General features: G+C 37.3%; 2 protein-coding genes across 2 annotated transcripts in view; both read left to right on the top strand.

Annotated features, from left to right (window-relative positions):
- The first annotated feature begins 13,270 nt into the window (after window positions 1-13,270).
- LOC141129047 (serine/threonine-protein kinase SBK1-like) lies at window positions 13,271-15,262 on the top strand. Its single transcript, XM_073616787.1, has 3 exons — window positions 13,271-13,445; window positions 13,990-14,192; window positions 14,585-15,262. Exons 1-3 carry the CDS (start codon window positions 13,271-13,273, stop codon window positions 15,260-15,262), a joined length of 1,056 nt encoding a protein of 351 aa, XP_073472888.1.
- An 868-nt stretch (window positions 15,263-16,130) lies between these two features.
- The window catches only part of LOC141129054 (ribosomal protein S6 kinase alpha-6-like), a 37,613-nt gene continuing 34,646 nt past the window's right edge, over window positions 16,131-19,097 (top strand). Inside the window, exon 1 of the mRNA XM_073616798.1 lies at window positions 16,131-16,183. Coding sequence (XP_073472899.1) covers window positions 16,131-16,183 — 53 coding nt within the window. The remainder of the gene's footprint in view (window positions 16,184-19,097) is intronic.

The raw sequence follows: 19,097 nt of genomic DNA on the forward strand, positions 1-19,097 counted from the left end.
GGCTTGGTCCTTAAGTGGTTAATGAACCTTTTTCTCACAAAATTGTAGGGATTGTATGTTACCGTTTATATTTTTAACCTCAACATTTACAGTGTGCAGGGTAGTTTATAAATCCATCATTTTCCCACATTATTTGTCTAAGCTGTGTGTTGAAGCCGTTTCTAGGGGAAATTGGGTATAGACCCGCATTGCAACTAAATCGGCTATTGTGGTCCCAGGAAAATTGTCTATGGTCCACTCTAAATTGGCAGATTCTTAGAAGTTAGAACTTATTTCAAATGTGGTATATCTATCTTTTGGCTCCTCAAGATATATTTCTGTCCTTTCTTCTGGCCGGAGAAAGTCAGAACGTTGTCTTATGAGCAACAAGAGATATTAATTTTACTAGTTTCAGACACGGTTAAACACCCCCTTTTATAGTTGGTTGGGGCTGTCCCGGGGTTATTTTACATTCTTAAGAGAAATAGTTTTATTGTTGTTTTGATGTCTTTGAGTATGTGATGAAATATTAATCACCAGAAATTAAAATTTTGTATGAAGTTGTTTAATGTATACTTGTATATTAATAAATTCTATATACTTATTAATTAACAAACTCAGGAAATGATTGTGGTATACTACTGATTGTCTAAACAAAATTCATATTTAATTAAGTTATTTATTAGTTGCCGTAATAGGCTGGAGGCACTGCGAAACACTTTACTTTTATTCAGACACTACTTTTTTTTATAATTTACCATTTGCCAAAACACTAAATTTTTATTTTATTAAAATTCCCCATATTTATTATCATCAAAATTCTATACCACACTCGCAACAATGACAGCCGGTTCGACAGAAGCCAGTCATTTGGCTGACTTCTTTCGGACGAGCATGCTGGAAAACCAGCAGCAGACCGGATCTCAATAAGCACTTTCAGCCAATGGCAGAGAGCCCTGACCGGAGTGTTCTGGTGGGGGGGGGGCTGTCCCCCTATCAGAACACAATAGCTCAGTGGGGGAGATCGCTCTACTAACATTGGATTGTTAGTACATCGGCTCTGGCCGGAGCTGTCAGATTTTTTTTTTCCGTTCAATTCACAAAAAAAAACCTAGTGGTGTATACCAGGCTTAAGGAGTATCTTTACATTTAGCATCACATACAAATTAATTGTTCTTATGCTTAAATGCTACAAAGTAGGTAAATATGAGCTACAAAGCAGCCGTTTCTAGCAGACGGAACACATGGTTTCCAAGTAATTACATTAAAACTTTTCACTAACACGTTGAGAAAATGCAAAGAAAAGAAGTAATTGTAAAATAAATAACACAAAAGGTAACCAAAAAACATAATATTTTTAAACTATTAGTCTGAGACTGGAGTATTCAGTACACCTAAGGTGTTGAAGCATAGACATTTACCATAACAATACGATCTACCCTGAACAGTTTCAGTCTACACCCAACAAACAATATATAGAGGAGGAACTGAGAACAATGGTGACAGGATTCAGTAATTACAGGAAACAATCAAACAATTGTAGAGGTGATACCTCTACATACCTAGACAAACATTTGACAATGGATTCCAATTCCAACACCCAAAAAATAGTAGAGGTGATCACCTAGACAATGGCTTCCATTTCCACCAACCAACAATTATCTACCAATGGTAATCTTGATCCGCTTGAAACTCCACCCCCCCAATAATAACCTCCCATAAGCAGATCTAGAGGTTGTGGTGAAGGTATTGTCAGACTGGTATAACTTGTGGTAAAAGGATGAGACACTTAAGTGAAAGTCCTTCCACAAGAACCTGAATATGGCAATCCAGCAATCTATTAATATACAATGTAATTATCAGTCATGTTATATTAGCCAGTCTAATAGAGTAGCTGGTTATTTCCTGCATTTCCTCCACATCTGGTCTATGATTCTCTATGACTTGTTCAATAAGATCTGGCAGCATGGAGGTACACTGGTGAGGCCACCTCTTTATCTTGACCCCCAAAAAGGCTTTGGATTTTACCCATGTCAAGGGATTTATTAACTTCTTCAGTTAAAACAATTTGGCTCCCAATGTGATCTGGGTCTGTCACAATGGCACACGCTCTGTTTTCTGTATTGTGATGTCAAAGTGAACATTTAGAGTAAAGTGGGGCAGATTCCGGGAAACAAAATACAACAAGTACAACGTGACAGTGAAGATACAAAAGATCATCATTTCAAGGAAAGTTCCTCCAGATCTCTCCAATGAACATATAAATGTCGGAGCACATGGGGGATTCTTAGAAGGTACATTCTACTAAAACAGACTAGCAATGCAGCCCTCAAACTTTATATCTAAATCTTCTACTTATATAAGAGTAGTGTACACCACAAGATTTTGCAAAGCATTTGGGAAGCTTTTGGAGTTTAAGAATCTTTGTTAAGCCTCGTTGTTTAAAGAATAACTTCAGATTCAGGGCCCATTAACAATGAAGAATTTCAACCTTTATTGATTATTGGTTTCCCCCTTTTATAATTCTATATTAATTTGAAGATTATATACTGTATTTATTATTTATATCTGGAAGCTTGTATGTGTTTACTTATACAGATGTTTTATACATGATCTTAAAAGTAAAACTCTAATAGCCTAGATCACACTCATGTAGTGACTATTATGAGATCACTTTTTATAGTTTGTAGGCTTATAGCCTCTCGTTGGGTTCCACCCCACCATCGTACCCTTGGGGATTGGATTTGGGAAATGGACAAGCATGTAATGTTTTGAAAAATGTTTGAAAAACATACTTACATTCAATATAATGCTTCTTAAAAGTTTGTGAAGATATGAAGAAATTGGATAGATACATCACTTTCTAATCTCAATCTTAACATCTTCAATACTGGGCACTTTTACCCCCTTCCTGCCCAGGGCCAATTTTCAGCATTCAGCGCTTTCACATTGTGAATGACAATTCCGCGGTCATACAACATTGTACCCACACTAAAGTATCATCATTTTCCTCACACAAATAGAACTTCCTTTTGGTGGTATTTAATCACCACTGAGTTTCTTGTTTTTTGCTAAATAAATGGAATAAGTGAAAATTTTGCAAAAGAAAATACAAGTTTTTCTTTGTTTCTGTTATAAAAATTTGCAAATAAATATTATTTCTTAATGAATTTACACCAAAATATATTATGCTACATTTGTGTGGTGAAAATAACCCAAATCAGTGTATATTATTTGATCTGTGGGAAACTTATGGGATATATCTGAAAATCAATCAATCCTGAGATCTAAAAGGCCCAAAAATGCCAGGACAGTACAGATACCCCTCAACTGACCCTCTTTGGAAAGTAGACAGTCCAATGTATTTAGTAAGAGGCATGGATAGTTTTTTAAGTTGTAATTTTATGTTAAAAATGATATATATATACACACACATATACATACACACATACACATATATATATATATATATATATATATATATATATATATATATATATACACAGTGGGTGGGGACGGAAAGAATTCAGACCCCCTTAAATTTTTCACTCTTTGTTATATTGCAGCCATTTGCTAAAATCATTTAAGTTCATTTTTTTCCTCATTAATGTACACACAGCCCCCCATATTGTACACACAACACCCCATATTGACAGAAAAATACAGAATTGTTGACATTTTTGCAGGTTTATTAAAAAAGAAAAACTGAAATATCACATGGTCCTAAGTATTCAGACCCTTTGCTGTGACACTCATATATTTACCTCAGGTGCTGTCCATTTCTATTGATCATCCTTGAGATGGTTCTACACCTTCATTTGAGTCCAGCTGTGTTTGATTATACTGATTGGACTTGATTAGGAAAGCCACATACCTGTCTATATAAGACCTTACAGCTCACAGTGCATGTCAGAGCAAATGAGAATCATGAGGTCAAAGGAACTGCCTGAAGAGCTCAGAGACAGAATTGTGGCAAGGCACAGATCTGGCAAGGTTACAAAAAAATTTCTGCTGCACTTAAGGTTCCTAAGAGCACAGTGGCCTCCATAGTCCTTAAATGGAAGATGTTTGGGATGACCAGAACCCTTCCTAGAGCTGGCCATCTGGCCAAACTGAGTATCGGAGGGAGAGCCTTGGTGAGAGAGGTAAAGAAGAACCCAAAGATCACTGTGGCTGAGCTCCAGAGATGCAGTCGGGAGATGGGAGAAAGTTGTAGAAAGTCAACCATCAATGCAGCCCTCCACCAGTCGGGGCTTTATGGCAGAGTGGCCCGACGGAAGCCTCTCCTCAGTGCAAGACACATGAAAGCCCGCATGGAGTTTGCTAAATATAATAATAGTATATATATAATATAAATATAATAATAATTTTTTTTTGTGTAATCTCCTCTAATATTTAGGGCTTTGGCTATATTATTCTGAAAAGACTCTTTAAACACATAACCCGCTGGGTTGAATGAAAAAGGAAAAACTGGTGGTGTGTACCAGGCTTTAGACTGGAATATTCCACACACAGGATCAAGACACAAAATGTATAATAACAAATGAATCCACCCTGAATAGTCTGAGCCTACACACCCAACAGACAATAGACAGAAGATACGGAGAACTATAGAAATGGTGACACAGTGTGTACTGTAAAACACAACAAACAATAGCGGAGGTGACCCCCCAACCCAGGTGGACAATAGGAACAGTAAATATTGGCAGTTTTATGCTAATAACTACCACAACCAATTCAACTGACAGTGTTAGTGGGGTAGTAAGAAAATGCAGGTGATGAAACAAATAATAATACTATTATTAATATTATCATTAAATATTAATAAATAATATCAGTGATATCAGTCAGCACCCACTTTCCACCGTTCAGTAGGGGAAGGTCAGCAATGAAACTCACATCACAAACTGCAGGTGAAAAATAGTATATTGTACAAAAATTACAGTACAGTGAATAGCTTAGACAATACAATCACACTATAATAAGTTCGACAGAAAACTAACCAACAAGAATATCCCATATTAGCACTCCGAGGAGATTGAACATTCGCTGGTCTCTATGTGTAGGTCAGGTCTCTCTCTTCCATTCTTATCATTGAAGACTCTACCTATTGGTCTAAAGACAACAATCATATCTGTCTCATGAAAGTGATTGGATGACAACCCAAGACCCTTTGATGTGATGGATATCCAATATTAATTAAGATCTCTCCCTGGTATTCAGATTTATATTTAAAATTGTTTGTAAAGTTACAAAAAAAAGACCCAGCTCCATTCAGTTCAACTAATGTGTGTGACTTTTATTCTCTAACAGTTTCCATAGCCCGGTATATTCTGATCCTGAAGAAGGCATGTAGAAGTTTTTTTTTTAAGTTGTCAACACTCTCAGTCAGTATCACTTCCTGGAGAGAAAGTTTCACATTTTTACCACTCTAAAAGTAAAGAATCCTTTCTTCACTCTAATAGGGCGTACACACGGTCGGACTTTGTTCGGACATTCCGACAACAAAATCCTAGGATTTTTTCCGACGGATGTTGGCTCAAACTTGTCTTGCATACACACGGTCACACAAAGTTGTCGGAAAATCCGATCATTCTGAACGTGGTGACGTAAAACACGTACGTCGGGACTATAAACGGGGCAGTGGCCAATAGCTTTCATCTCTTTATTTATTCTGAGCATGCGTGACACTTTGTCCGTCGGATTTGTGTACACACGATCGGAATTTCCGACAACGGATTTTGTTGTCGGAAAATTTTATCTCCTGCTCTCCAACTTTGTGTGTTGGAAAATCCGATGGAAAATGTCCGATGGAGCCCACACACGGTCGGAATTTCCGACAACACACTCCGATCGGACATTATCCATCGGAAAATCCGACCGTGTGTACGGGGCATTAAGCTTTTTACAAAAACAAAAAAATATGCCTGATGACAATAAAACCAAACTGAAAAGAAAAATCCAAGAAAATAAAGCATGTTGTGTCTTTCTCCTCTCTCCTCTCCTCTCCTCTCCACTCCCCCTTAAAAACCATCCACATCATCATAATATGACAGATCTAACCCCCCGGGGGGTCAACAATGATTCTTGTAACACCCTAGTTTTGAGTATTTGAAAATGTTGTGTAGCAATGTGTTTCTTGTATTCTAATTTTAGCCCTACTTTTCCCTATCTTTTTTTAATGTAGAGCTCTTTTCATTCCACTATGCTTCTCTGTCCTGTAATTACCATTTCCAAAGTTCTTTCTAACTTGAACACCTGTAATAAGCTCCAAGTCATGACATCTCTTGCAAATATAAGTTTGTTAAGCTTTATCTTCTGAAATGACACCAACTCAGACACTCCAAGACGCCCCACGTGATTCTAAACATTGGCCTGTCAGTTGGTCTGTTAGCATATCAAAGTAGTCGGACATCATGGAGACAACACTGCCTATTACCTGGCTTCCACCTATTCACCTGCGTCTGAAGACAAAGGGTGACCCTAATTATGATGGGCAACATTTGGCTTTCACATAATAATCAAGGAACTAACAGGAGAGCCTTTGTCTCTCTTCAGAGACAGTTGTTGGTCTTCTAAAAAAGTTCTTCACACATCCATACTTAGGTCCATATCTCATATAAACCCATATTAATAGATAAATCTCATTTATTCCCTACAAATACTGACTTTACTGGACAATGACATTGCTTAAAGTGCACCTCAAAAGGCAATCTAAACTTTTAATAACAAAACAAAAAAAATTCTAACCTCTATCTGATTCACTGATTACATATAAAAAGCTATATACCCTAGAACATATTATTCATGCACAGAAAGATAAAAAAAACTGTCATCGACTCCCCTAACACTCCCCTCCCCCCAGCAAACGGTGGGAGAGTAGAGGAGGGAAGTTCAGCAATGTTGGGGAAGGCACAAGAGGATCGGTGTCTGCAATAAGGCAGTACAGCCATCCCTCCTGCTAGTAAAGGCCCCTATTATGAACTGATGAGGCTGAGTCCCGGTACGGGAGGGTCGGCCGTACTGCCTTATCAGTGAGCCTGGTTGAACACATATCTTGCAGTAATGATGAATGACACATATATAGAGCATTGTACCATAAATGTCTACTGCATGCTTACCGTGTATGTCCCTCTATTGGAGGCCATTTTTGTTAGCTCAATCAAGCTCCACAAATAGTACAACCAAATGTGTGCTCCTTTCCACTAATTATCTGTGAAATATTTACCAAAGAACTAATTTCTCTAAACTTCTATCAGTGGCAAAAAAAAAAACAGTGGAGACTTCTCATACTAACTCTGTGGATGAGCAAATTTCCCCATGTCCACCCACTGCTTGTATAAGATTCATGGACACAACAAGAGTCTTTTAGAGAGTTTTGAGCATCTTTGTTTAAGACTTTGAAAAGTAACCAATAAGTCCCAGGACCCATTTACACCTAGATATCCCAACATGGTTTAGGAAGCCAATTGATATACGGTATATTACCTACTTTATAGTTTCCGAGGTGGATAGAGTTTAATGTTGAATTTTGTAGAATAAATATATATATACATACACACACACATATACACACACACACATATACACACACACACACTGTATGTATATTTATTTTATTATTATTTTATTAAATGAAATACTCAATTGCATAATATTTATTGCAAATAATGATCCATTATATATTATATAAAATATACTATTGGTTAGAATACTAAGACATTTTATACATTACCTTTAGAAATCTCAGCATCTAGAAACTGGTTTCCTTAATTAAATCATTTGAAATTAGTTTCAGGGTAACTTTCCCGCCCTTAACACACTGGCACAGTATAAACAAACCCCATTCTTATGGACCTATTGGCCACACCCTCCTAGAGCTCAACCCAAAGTCTCCAGACACACATATAGACCTCCATTCCTTACTCAGTGAATCTCATTTTGCTTGTAGCAAAAGTGATTTATTTTCTCCATTGACCACTTCCCACCGGAATAGCTTTGGAGAAGACCATATAGACTTCCTCAGTGATACCAACTTGGAGACATCTATATCTTCATTGTTTAAGGTAAGTCATACAGAACCCCAAAGATCTATAGACCTGATAGTTTTATGCTTTAAAAAGCTGGGATTTTTCTCTGATTGAGGAGATGTATTTAGCAGGAAATGGAATAGTAAAAACTTTTTAATATTCTAAAGGGCCTTTTATTTTAGAGATGGATATATTGATTGAATATCCCCATTATTTTACAATATTTTATTTTAAAAATATTTCAACCTCATGCTTTACATTCAGATGTTCATTCTTCATGTACCGTCAAAAGTAAATTAAACAGTTTCATCTTAGGTTGTCCTAATTTTTGCCATTCCTGTAAATTTTGCTATTCCTGTCTGTCTTTTTTTGGACATAGCAAGTATTTTTCCTATTCTCTTAATTTTCACTTTCACCATATTTTACAATGACAACCTAACAATACAGATGTCTTAGCAGAAAGTTAAGTAGAAAAAAAATCTAAAACTTTTTGTTTTTATTGTTCCCTGAATTAAAATGATTTACATTATTTTTTTCCTTTGTTCACTTGCCTGTTGTGGTCCTTCATGTGGGATTAGATTATTTTCTTTTGTAAAGAGATCCATAGATTGATTGATTGATTGAATATCCATATTATTTTGCAATATTTTGATTTTAGAACCCAACCAACCTCATACATTACATTTAGATTTTCTATCTTCATGTCCCCTTTAAATAAAATTGAACAGCTCCATCTTAGGATGTCTGTTAGATGGTAGATTAGCAGTTGCATGTTAAATGCAATTCAAAAATCAAAAGTTTTTCATCTTTCACCATATGTTACAATAACAACCTAACAATACAGAAATCTTAGCAAAAAGTTCAAAAGAAAACTTTTTTGTTTTTAATGTTCCCTAAATGTAAATTATTTAAATTATTTTCCTTTTTTTCACTTCGCCTGTTGTGGCTCTACAAGTGGGATTAGATTATTTTCTTTTGATTAGAGATCCATATATATTGATTGAATATCCACATTATTTTTGCAATATTTTGTTTTTAGAATCCAACCAGCCTCATGCATTATATTCAGATGTTCTTTCTTCATGTACCCTTGAAATAACATTAAACAGTTCCATCTTAAGTTGTCTGTTAGATTGTATATTAGCAACTGCATGTTCACCATCAAAAGTTCTCTGTCTTTTTTGTACTTCCAAGTGTTTTCCTAATTTCACCCCAGACAAAGGTTTTAATGTTGAAAAAAATGTATAAAAACCGCACTATGAGAACTAAAAACTAAATTAGGAAGGTGATGGCAAGATGATTAACACCCAACCATCACTTAGGGAGCAGCAATGAATATGTACAGCATCAATACACACACAAAAGGAAAAAATTAAAAATCGCGCTGCCCTTAAACATTATTAGATAGTGAGTATGACATCTATATATAAACCTACGTGATAAGTGTTACATGTGTATATATGAACCAAGACCAATAGATAACAAACAGGGAAATTAATATACCATGCCGGTAATATTAAACAATAATAAAATAATAATCTGCTATTGAATTGTCTATCGATCACTGGTCATTTGTCATTGTACACGTTAAATGTCATTTTTATTATTGTTTAATATTACCGGCATGGTATATTAAGTTCCCTGTTTGTTATCTATTGGTCTTGGTTCATATATACACATGTAACACTTATCACCTAGGTTTATATATAGATGTCATACTCACTATCTAATAATGTTTAAGGGCAGCGCGATTTTTAAAGGTTTTAATGTTCCCTTAATTTAAATTATTTTTCTTTATTTCACTTGCCTGTTACTGCCCTACAAGTGGGATTGAATGTGTTTTTTTAATTAATTTTTTTAGAGATCCGTATATTAATTGAATATTCAGGATCTTTTTTTAGCATATAACCACCCCCATGCATACATTGAGGTGTTCGTTCTTCATGTATTCTTGAAATAAAATGAAACAGAAGTGGGGACAGTGGCGTTTTAGCAGCACAGTGGCTGCAACTGATGATCTTTTTTCAAAAAGTGGGGCTGAGTGAGGTTGTGGCTGTATTTTTTATTACAGAGCACACAGCATTACAGCACCTAGATAGCACTAGTGTATTTAACTGCTTGAGGGGCTTATTTTGGGCCTGTCTGGTTCACATGTATGTGTTTTGGTGGCCCACATTTGCGCAGGCACAGCAGCCTATTCATTTGAATGGGCTGCCATGCCTGCGTTTCCTGCAAAAAAAATGTGCATGCATCATGTAATAGGCTGCGCACACCTATGCCCCCCAAGCAGTGAAATACAGTACTGTCTGTCCATTCTGCTTTTGCACCATGTGACTTACCTGCAGTTCCTGCACCGGCAAACTTCCTGCATTTTTTAGATGTTTAGGCCACTCTTTTAAAAACACAGTGCGTTTGTGTGTGCGGGAACTGCAGGTAAGTTGCATTGTGCAAAAGCAGAATGGATTTCAAGGCCACTGCATTTGTAAAATGCTGCATGAACCTTTTTTTTCTGCAGGAAACGCAGGCATGGCAGCCCATTCAAATGAATAGTCTGCTGTGCCTGCCCAAATGTGGGCCGTCAAAACACATACATGTGAATGTGTGATGTGACAATGGCTTCAATGTAATTGGGGTGCTGTGATGTGTAAAGGGGAATGATGACATGAAGGGGACTCTAATGTAATGGGGGCGCTGTGATGTGTAAAGGGGCACTATAATGTGGAAATGTCTGTAATGTAATGGAGTGCTGTGACATGAAAGGGAACTGAGGTCACCGTGGGACTGCTGTGTGTTTTTTTTAGATAATTCTGTGTGTGTCTGTTTTTTTGAGATGTTGGGTTGAAGAGCAAGATTGCATTGGGCGGGCAAAAAAAATTTGCCCAAATGTTTAATAACCACATTAAAGACGGCCCTGACTGTAATCTATGCCATCAATTCTCATAGCTGATCTCCTCCATCCCCTATATATGAGCTCCTCTATCCCCATAGCTGAGCTCCTCCACCCCCTATAGATGAGCACCAATATCCCCATAGCTAAGCTCCTCCATCCCCCGTGGCTGAGCTCTTCCATCTCCCATAGCTGAACTCCTCTATGTCCCATAGCTGAACTCCTCCATCTCCCATGGCTGAACTCCTGCATCCCCCATAGCTGATCTTCTCCATCCCCTTATAGCTGAGTTCCTCCATTCCCCTATGGCTGTTCTGGAGTATTTCTGACTATGACTATTTCTGAATATCTTTGAATATTTTTGAATGTTTTCAAATATTTTGAAAAATAATAGAACAATTTTGAATATTTTTGAAACCTAGATGATAATGTATTAACTATGCGGATGTTGTTACTATTTAATATGGTAACTTGGCCTAGGTTTGCATGTTTGTTTGTTTTTTTCCTTTCTTTTCTTGGTGTTTTTTGTTATTAGATGTTTATTTTTTGCAAAAATATTTGAAATAAAAAAATAAATAAAAAACAATTAAAACAAACTTTACATGGCTAAAGTGTGCCAATGTATTTTACTTCAGAATGTTTGGAATATAGCGGTTGATAAAAATGTTCATTGCATAATAATTATAACAATCAGTAAGATTACTTGGTTTCAGGCTGAGGTTTCAACCCTCCACACAACAAAACAGAATACACAAACCCCATTGATATGGACCTACCTGCCCCACCCTTCTCGATCTCTTTCCAAACTCTCCAGTCTTATGGTAATGAGCAGCTCCTGTGTGCCGGCCAATCAGAATCTCCCATCAATTAGCAAAAGCCACTCTCTCCTCCCATATAAACCCCACATATATCCAGCCTTACTTCCACTTATCTTACTATTACTTGAAGCAATAGTGAGTTTGTTTTTCCATTGGCTATTTCATATTGCAATTATTTCAAGAAAAATTGACAAGTTGGGAAGTCTACAAAGATTCCATTAGTGAAGACCGAGTGGGAAACCATCTGCACCTTCATTTTCTAAGGTTTGTCCTTTAGAGCAGTATAGTTATTCCCTCTAAAATTATAGGATTTTTCTTTTTGAACCTGCAGTCTACAGATAACTTAGCATTGAGATAAATAAACAAACTCTTTAATGTTCTTTAAATTTGAATAGATTTTTCTTATTTCACTTGCCATGTATGGTCAGAGTAGAGATCCATCTATGGCTATTTTACAACACTGGCTGTTAGTGTATTGTATGGTTCTTGGTGTAGATGTTCAGGGGCCACCACCACCTATTGACACATAGCTGCAAATATGCTACTTGATATTTTTTTAATAGATTTTATGACTTTGCAAAAACAAAATTTTTACTTTTACTTCTATGAGTGTTGTGTGCCAATTAAGTCCATGGACTGCGGTCCAAAACTGAATACTTTTTTGTTTCTTTCAATCTATATTGATTTTTATTATTTCACTTGCCATTTATGGTCAGTAGAGATCAATATACAGATTGGAAATCCACAATATGTTGCAATGCTTATTTTTTTTTAATACAACCAACCTGATACATGGAGATGATCTGTCTTCATATATCTATGAAGTAAAATTAAAATGTGAAATCTTAGATTGTCTGATAATTCCATGATCCATCAGTTGGGTGTGAAAGCACAATACAATTTTTTTTTAGTATATTTTTTTTAATAGTACTTTGGGTTTCAAATTCCACCATTCCAATTTGTTTTTAATTTACACAAAAGTGGTCTAATTTCTCTTATACCTTATTGTTACAATACCAGTGACATTCACACCTCTATTTGTGACTAGAATGTTGGTCATTCTAACCAGCCGATCTCTACAAGTCTTGTAGTTTAGAGATCAGCTTCAGCCAAAACCCATTTCTTGGTTTGTAATCTCTGTCAGCTTTTTTTTTAACAAAGAAAAAAGATGCAAAAACAAAAAGAGAAGTAGAAGATAAAATGGGAGAATACAAAAACCCTTCAGTATCAATATTTCCTCTTTCTTAAACATAACCATGTATAAAGTCTAATCCTATGTATTTCTATACATGCCTTTATATCTTTCCTCCCATCTTATATAAATACTAATATCGTTATTTTTCCTAAAACTCTATTGGACTCCCTTAAAACATAAATCTTAAAATCTCTGTCTGCTTTTAATTGTCATGTGTTCATGTTGGTGAGACTTCATTGGTAACCACACTGAATATGTCATCTCCACAACCGGGATCCATATGGTTATAAAATACTGACCCTAGATGCTGGGCAATATTCAGAGGGATGTTTAATGCTTTTTTTGTTGTTGTGATTATAGAATGGCTTCTAACATCCATGAAGTTACCAAGAACACCGCAAGACATGTCCTCCAACTCATCACCCAGATGTCCGAAAATCTGAAGATGATGGAGGTTTCAGAGCACTTTGACCCCATCCAAGAACTTGGGTCGGGGTCATATGGAAAGGTCCTCCTGGCCAAACATCGGGGTTCAGGTAAATGTTATAGTTTAATTCATGTAAGGAAATTAATTTCTTAGTATTAGTCGTGCTTTTGAATCATATTAATTTAATGGAACTAGTGTAAGAAAACTTTTAAAAAATGCTAAATTGCCAGCAGGTAGAAGAGACTTGTATGTTTGTTCTGGAAAAAAAATGCAGAGTCTGACATCCAAGATCCAAGAATCAATAGAATTGCTTATCTGTAGACAATCAGTAGGACAACTTTGAAGCCACGTGTACACACAATTTGTTTAGCTTGTGAATATTATCCTGAGCATTGTGTACAGGAAACAATCACAAAGCATTAACCTTGCTTTAAGCAGCATTTTTTTAAGTTCCTAAAGCTGCTTCCAAGTACCTTTTCAAAGTAAGTTCTTAAAGCATCCCTCACTTCCAGTTTTAGGGCGATGATTATGTAACTTAATTAATGTCACTGCTGTAGATTTAATCAAGCATTTAGCACACTTTAAAAGGCTTTTAGCAAGTTTCTGCGTCTGTTTATGTTACTAATTCTTTTTTCTCTCTCTCTGTTTGACAGGTCAGTTAGTGGCTGTGAAGCTGCTTAGCAAACAGAAGATCCCAATGGACAACTTCCTGGTTGAATATGGGATGTCTATCAGCCTCAGCGGCCATCCCAACATCATCACGACCCATGAAGTTGCCTTTCATACAAACAGAGACTACGTCTTTGTCCAGGAGGTGGCGACAGCTGGAACTCTTCATTCCTTAATACAGCCAAATGTAAGTTTGTATGAAAAATGAATAATCCTTACATTAAGAAAATATATCATCTCTGCCCTCAATATCTTTAAAGTATTTCCGAGGTTTAAGGACTCCCCACTCATTACAGTGAGTTGGGTTGGATATTGTATCATTTGATTTATAGGCTTGATTTTAGATATGTAATGTTCTCATCTGTGAAGCAAGGTTAAGAAAGATAGTCCTGGATTTTGCACCATCAATGGTGATTCTCATATTTGTATACCAACAGGTTTCCTTTAAGCATCCTTTCAAGTGTATTGAGCTAATATTCTATGTCCCTGTATGATGGATAAGATAGGCTTCTTATTTGATTACATTTTGCCATGGTGGTGTCTAGTAACTAATTTTGTCCTGTTTTCTTCTTGTTATAGGTTGGTTTAAATGAAGAGACAGTAAAGAAGTGCATTCCTCAGATAGCCAGTGCATTGCAATACATGCACAACAAAGGGATGGTCCACTGTGATATCAAGCCAGACAATATTCTGCTAATGGACTTTGAATGTAATATTATCAAAGTGGCAGACTTTGGACTGGCAAGGCTCCAGGGAACTGAAGCACCATCCTTGTCCGGGTTCATACCCTACACAGCTCCGGAACAGTGTAACTTGAAACCAGGAGAACAATTGCTTCTACACCCGAGCATTGATATCTGGGCCTTTGGGGTCATGGTTTACATCGCTATGACTGGATACTTTCCTTGGCTAGGAGCAGAGGGTCATGATCCAATGTACAGAGAATTTGCTTGGTGGCAAGTCAGAAAGGATCTGACCTTAGCACCGGAAAAGTGGAGGGAATTCTCTCTTGAAGCCAGGAAAATGTTCTGGGACCTTTTGGCCCTCAATGCATCCGAGAGGTGCTCAGCCATGGACATTCTAATATATCTTCATGTACCATGGAAAACAGAAAATTATACAAGGAACACTGCAATACATATGGCCTACAGAGAACATGATGTACATTCCGGAGCTACAGCAAGTGCCGCCTTGTGTCTTCTACCTGATCACGAGACAACTTCACTTTCTATAGGAGCTGAGGTGGAAATTTCATAAAAAATTTTGATCACCTGGTAATCAAGGGACCAAATTGCTGAATGAACGCTGGGGATTTGTAAAAGTGACATAGTTGAGGGTAAGAACGTAGAAATCGTAGAACACTGTTGATTTTTTGCTCACGTGATTGCTTATCTACAGTATTGTTTTTTGGGAATTATGGATCAAAGCATCATAAAACTGTAAGATGGCCCTGGAAGTGATATGTTTCAGGAAAAAAAAATCATAGTGTGGGAAAAACTCTATATGATAGGTAGGGTAGAGTCAAACGTTAGGTCCGAGTTCAAATTGAACATTCTCGGTTTGGCTGTTTTATAGAAGATCTGAAATTTAAGGATATTTGGCTGGAATTCCTCCCACCAAAATGTCCCCCAATGCATTTCTTTAGCTAACACTGGCTAAGGTCATATACTTGACCTCTAGTCAGGTGCAAGATGTCAGCAAATGTTGGGTCACAGAATAATTTCAGCCCATACACTGTAAAGGCTGACATTGCAGCACCCTTTTGTCAGTGTGTTGGTGAATTTAGTGTGAGTGAAGGACAACTGACATTTGTTAAAGTGATTGTAAACCCTTATAATCCACTTTGTACTACAGGTAAGCCTATAATAAGGCCTAGAATGAGGCTTACTTGTAGCTACCCTGGATATCTCCTAAACCTGCACAGTTTAGGAGATATCCCCAGTATCAGCATGTGCCGACATCATCGGCACATGTGCATTGAAGCAATGGTACGTTTGTGCTATTGCTTCAGCTAGTGTGCCGTTACTGGCGGCTCCTACGTGCATGTGTGGGAGTGACGTCATTGTGGCTTAGGCCAATCACAGCGCCAGAGCCCGTGCGATACCCAGAAGTAACTCCTGGAGCGATGTCACCAGCTGGAGCTGTGTACTGGGACCGCTTCCGGGGCTTCCATCTAAGGTGAGTATTTCATAATGAGTTTGTATGCTATACATACTAGCTCATTATTTCTTTGTCTTGCAGGTTATTATTTTTTGTTTTTTAGTGGGTTTACAACTACTTTAAAGGGAAAGACGGGTTAGTGTTGTGTGCTTTCAGTATGGTGCTTTAAACTGTATTCAGTGTTATATGTATTAGTATATTGTATGCTGTATACAGTTTTCTATTGATGCTTTTATAGTAAATTGCAGTATCTGTGGCTTTGGAGAGTGGAGGGTAAGCCCCTTGTATTCACTGCAATATAAAAAGACCCAATAGTTCATTTTAGGAATGCTTTTTTAATTTTGTGGCGTTACTTAACATTTTGTTAATAGTAGCTAGTTTGTTTTCTTTTAAATTTGTCTTAGTGTTTTGAGTGGGAGTTTTTAGATTTATTTTGTTTTGTTTGGGTCATTTATTTATATAACCAACCCCAGCATTAGGTTTGAGCCAAACTGCCCTGGGTTATGTTCAAACAGGGTTTGGGGAACTTCAAAGAAGATCAGATGGCAAACCTGAACCCCATTGAAATCAATGGAAGCAGAATCTGTCAAATTAAACATGGCCATTTTCTGGGCAAAGGGTTTAAAAAAAAAAAAAAAAACAAACAGCATGGGGGGCCTGTCTTGAGTAACATTCACAAATTCAAAAAAATCAATTTGACTAATATTCACAAAAGGAAAACTGTGTTACATTGCCATTTCCTTTGCTATTTAACAAAAAAGTTTGCAGACCCCCCTCCAAAGGTCCCCAAAAATAGTATCCTCTTCCATCATCTCCATTCTCAATATTTCTCCTCCTCCATCTCTATTCTAACTCCTCCTACATCTCCATCTTCATTTTCACTCCTCATCCTTTATCTCCTTTCTCACTACTCCTCTTCTCCATTCTCACTCTTCCATCTCCATTCTTGCTCTTCCTTCTCCATACTTCTCCACCTCCTTCATCTCTGTTCTAAATCCTTCTCCCTTCCCATGTTCATTCTCACTCTTCCATCTCCATTCTCAATACTTCTCCTCCTCATTCATTTCTAGTCAAATTGCTCCTCTTTCTCCATCTTTTTTCTCACTCCTCCATCTGCATTCTCATTCCTCCTCCATTCTCATTCCTTGTCATGGAAAGGTGTGCCTTACAATGGTGGCATTGATTTGTCTACCTTGATACCGTATATCTTTGTATGACTTAACAATAATCACCAGTGATTTTTTTGTACTGATGACTTTATAAGATAGTTACTGAAGCTAACTTCTGCTCTTTCTACTTATTTTTACTACTTCCGAGTGTCACAACCCGGGGCAACAAACATCAGTGCCAAGTCTCCAGACATTACATCATCAACGTAGAAATGAAGAATATATCCAGACAACGAGAAATTCCAGCAAAAGACCCAGAAGCTACCAAACATCACCCCCGATTGTCGCCACCACCTTATTGTCACCAGCATCTTATCAATCGTCACAAACATCTGACAGATGACCAAAGACTGAACACCTTGCATCTTTTCTCTTTTATATATATATCTTTTATATACTTATGTCAAATCTGTAATAAATTAATAAGACTTTTTCAGCATATACTTGGTGTTTTGTCTGATCTCTTATACTCCAGTATGTGCCTTCAAGTTAGGCCTCACTGACTAAGATAACTCCACAACTCTCCTTCCCCCCTCTATTCGTACTCCTCATCCTTCATTCTACCTCCTCATCCATTCTCAATTCTCTTCCTCCTCCTTTATTCTTAGTTCTCCTCCTCCTCCTCTATTTTCACTCAACCTCCTCTATTCTCAGTCCTCCTCCATTCTTAGTCCTCCTCTTTCAGTGCCACTTCTGCTCCTCTTCCTCCTTCTCCCCCAATTTCATTCCTCCTCCTCCTCCATTCTCACCCCTGTTCAGGGGGCGTTGCTAGGTGGCAAAAAGACCAGGGGCTTCAGCCTGAAGTCCAAGGCCAACACGGGGGGCTCTAGGGCGCTGTTCTTGAAATTAATTCTGGACATATGTCTAAGCAATATCTTTAAATATAGTTTCAATATAATAACAATAATACATATAATAATAAAGAAGGACGGAATTGTAAAGAGCTGTGCAAACTGTTGGCGCTATATAAATCCTGTATAATGATAATAATTTGGCTATAGGTGCAACAATTGGAAAATTGGACAACATAGTTAATCAATTATTATAACAACTGTATACTAATAATAATATTTGTGGACATCACGTGATGTCAAAGGGGGCGGTACCACCGGGTGACATAGCCTGTTCGCCCCACCCCCTGCCTATATAAGAACTGTCAAAGTGCACAGCGGGCAGTTGGCTGGGATTCGTCCCAGAAGGTGGAGTGGGGTTTTTTTTTCTATTTTTCAGGTCTGTCGGGTGTCCTTATTGACGATGGATTACATTGAGGGACATTTTTTTTATTTTTATTTTTTAATAAAGGATTTGTCAAAAACTGTGTCTTGTGGTTTTTGTTTTTTGACACTTTTTTGGTGAATGGGTAATGGTATGCTGTACCTGATACCCACTCACATGGGGGGGGCGGGATCCAATAAGGCCACTGTCCACAGACCCCGACAACCACAGCTCAGGGTTGCTGTGGCATGTTCTATACATTGAACAGATGCGCCATTTTACAGGCAGACTAAGGGGACCCCCCAGGTATGGTATTTAAAGGAATTTTTCATTTTTATTGTTTCACTTTAGGCATCTTTAAAATCACTGCTCCTTAAAAAAAAACAATTGTTTTAAAAACTTTTTCTTGCATTGATACATGTCCCCCAGGGCAGTGCCTGGGTCTCCATACACTTTGTGTGGCAATAACTTGCATATTAGCCTTTAAAATTAGGACTTTTTATTTTTCATGTTTGTGTCCCATAGACTTTAATAGAGTTTGCATGTTG

This window comes from Aquarana catesbeiana, linkage group LG01 (genome assembly GCF_042186555.1).
Source record: "Aquarana catesbeiana isolate 2022-GZ linkage group LG01, ASM4218655v1, whole genome shotgun sequence".
Lineage (NCBI taxonomy): Eukaryota > Metazoa > Chordata > Amphibia > Anura > Ranidae > Aquarana > Aquarana catesbeiana.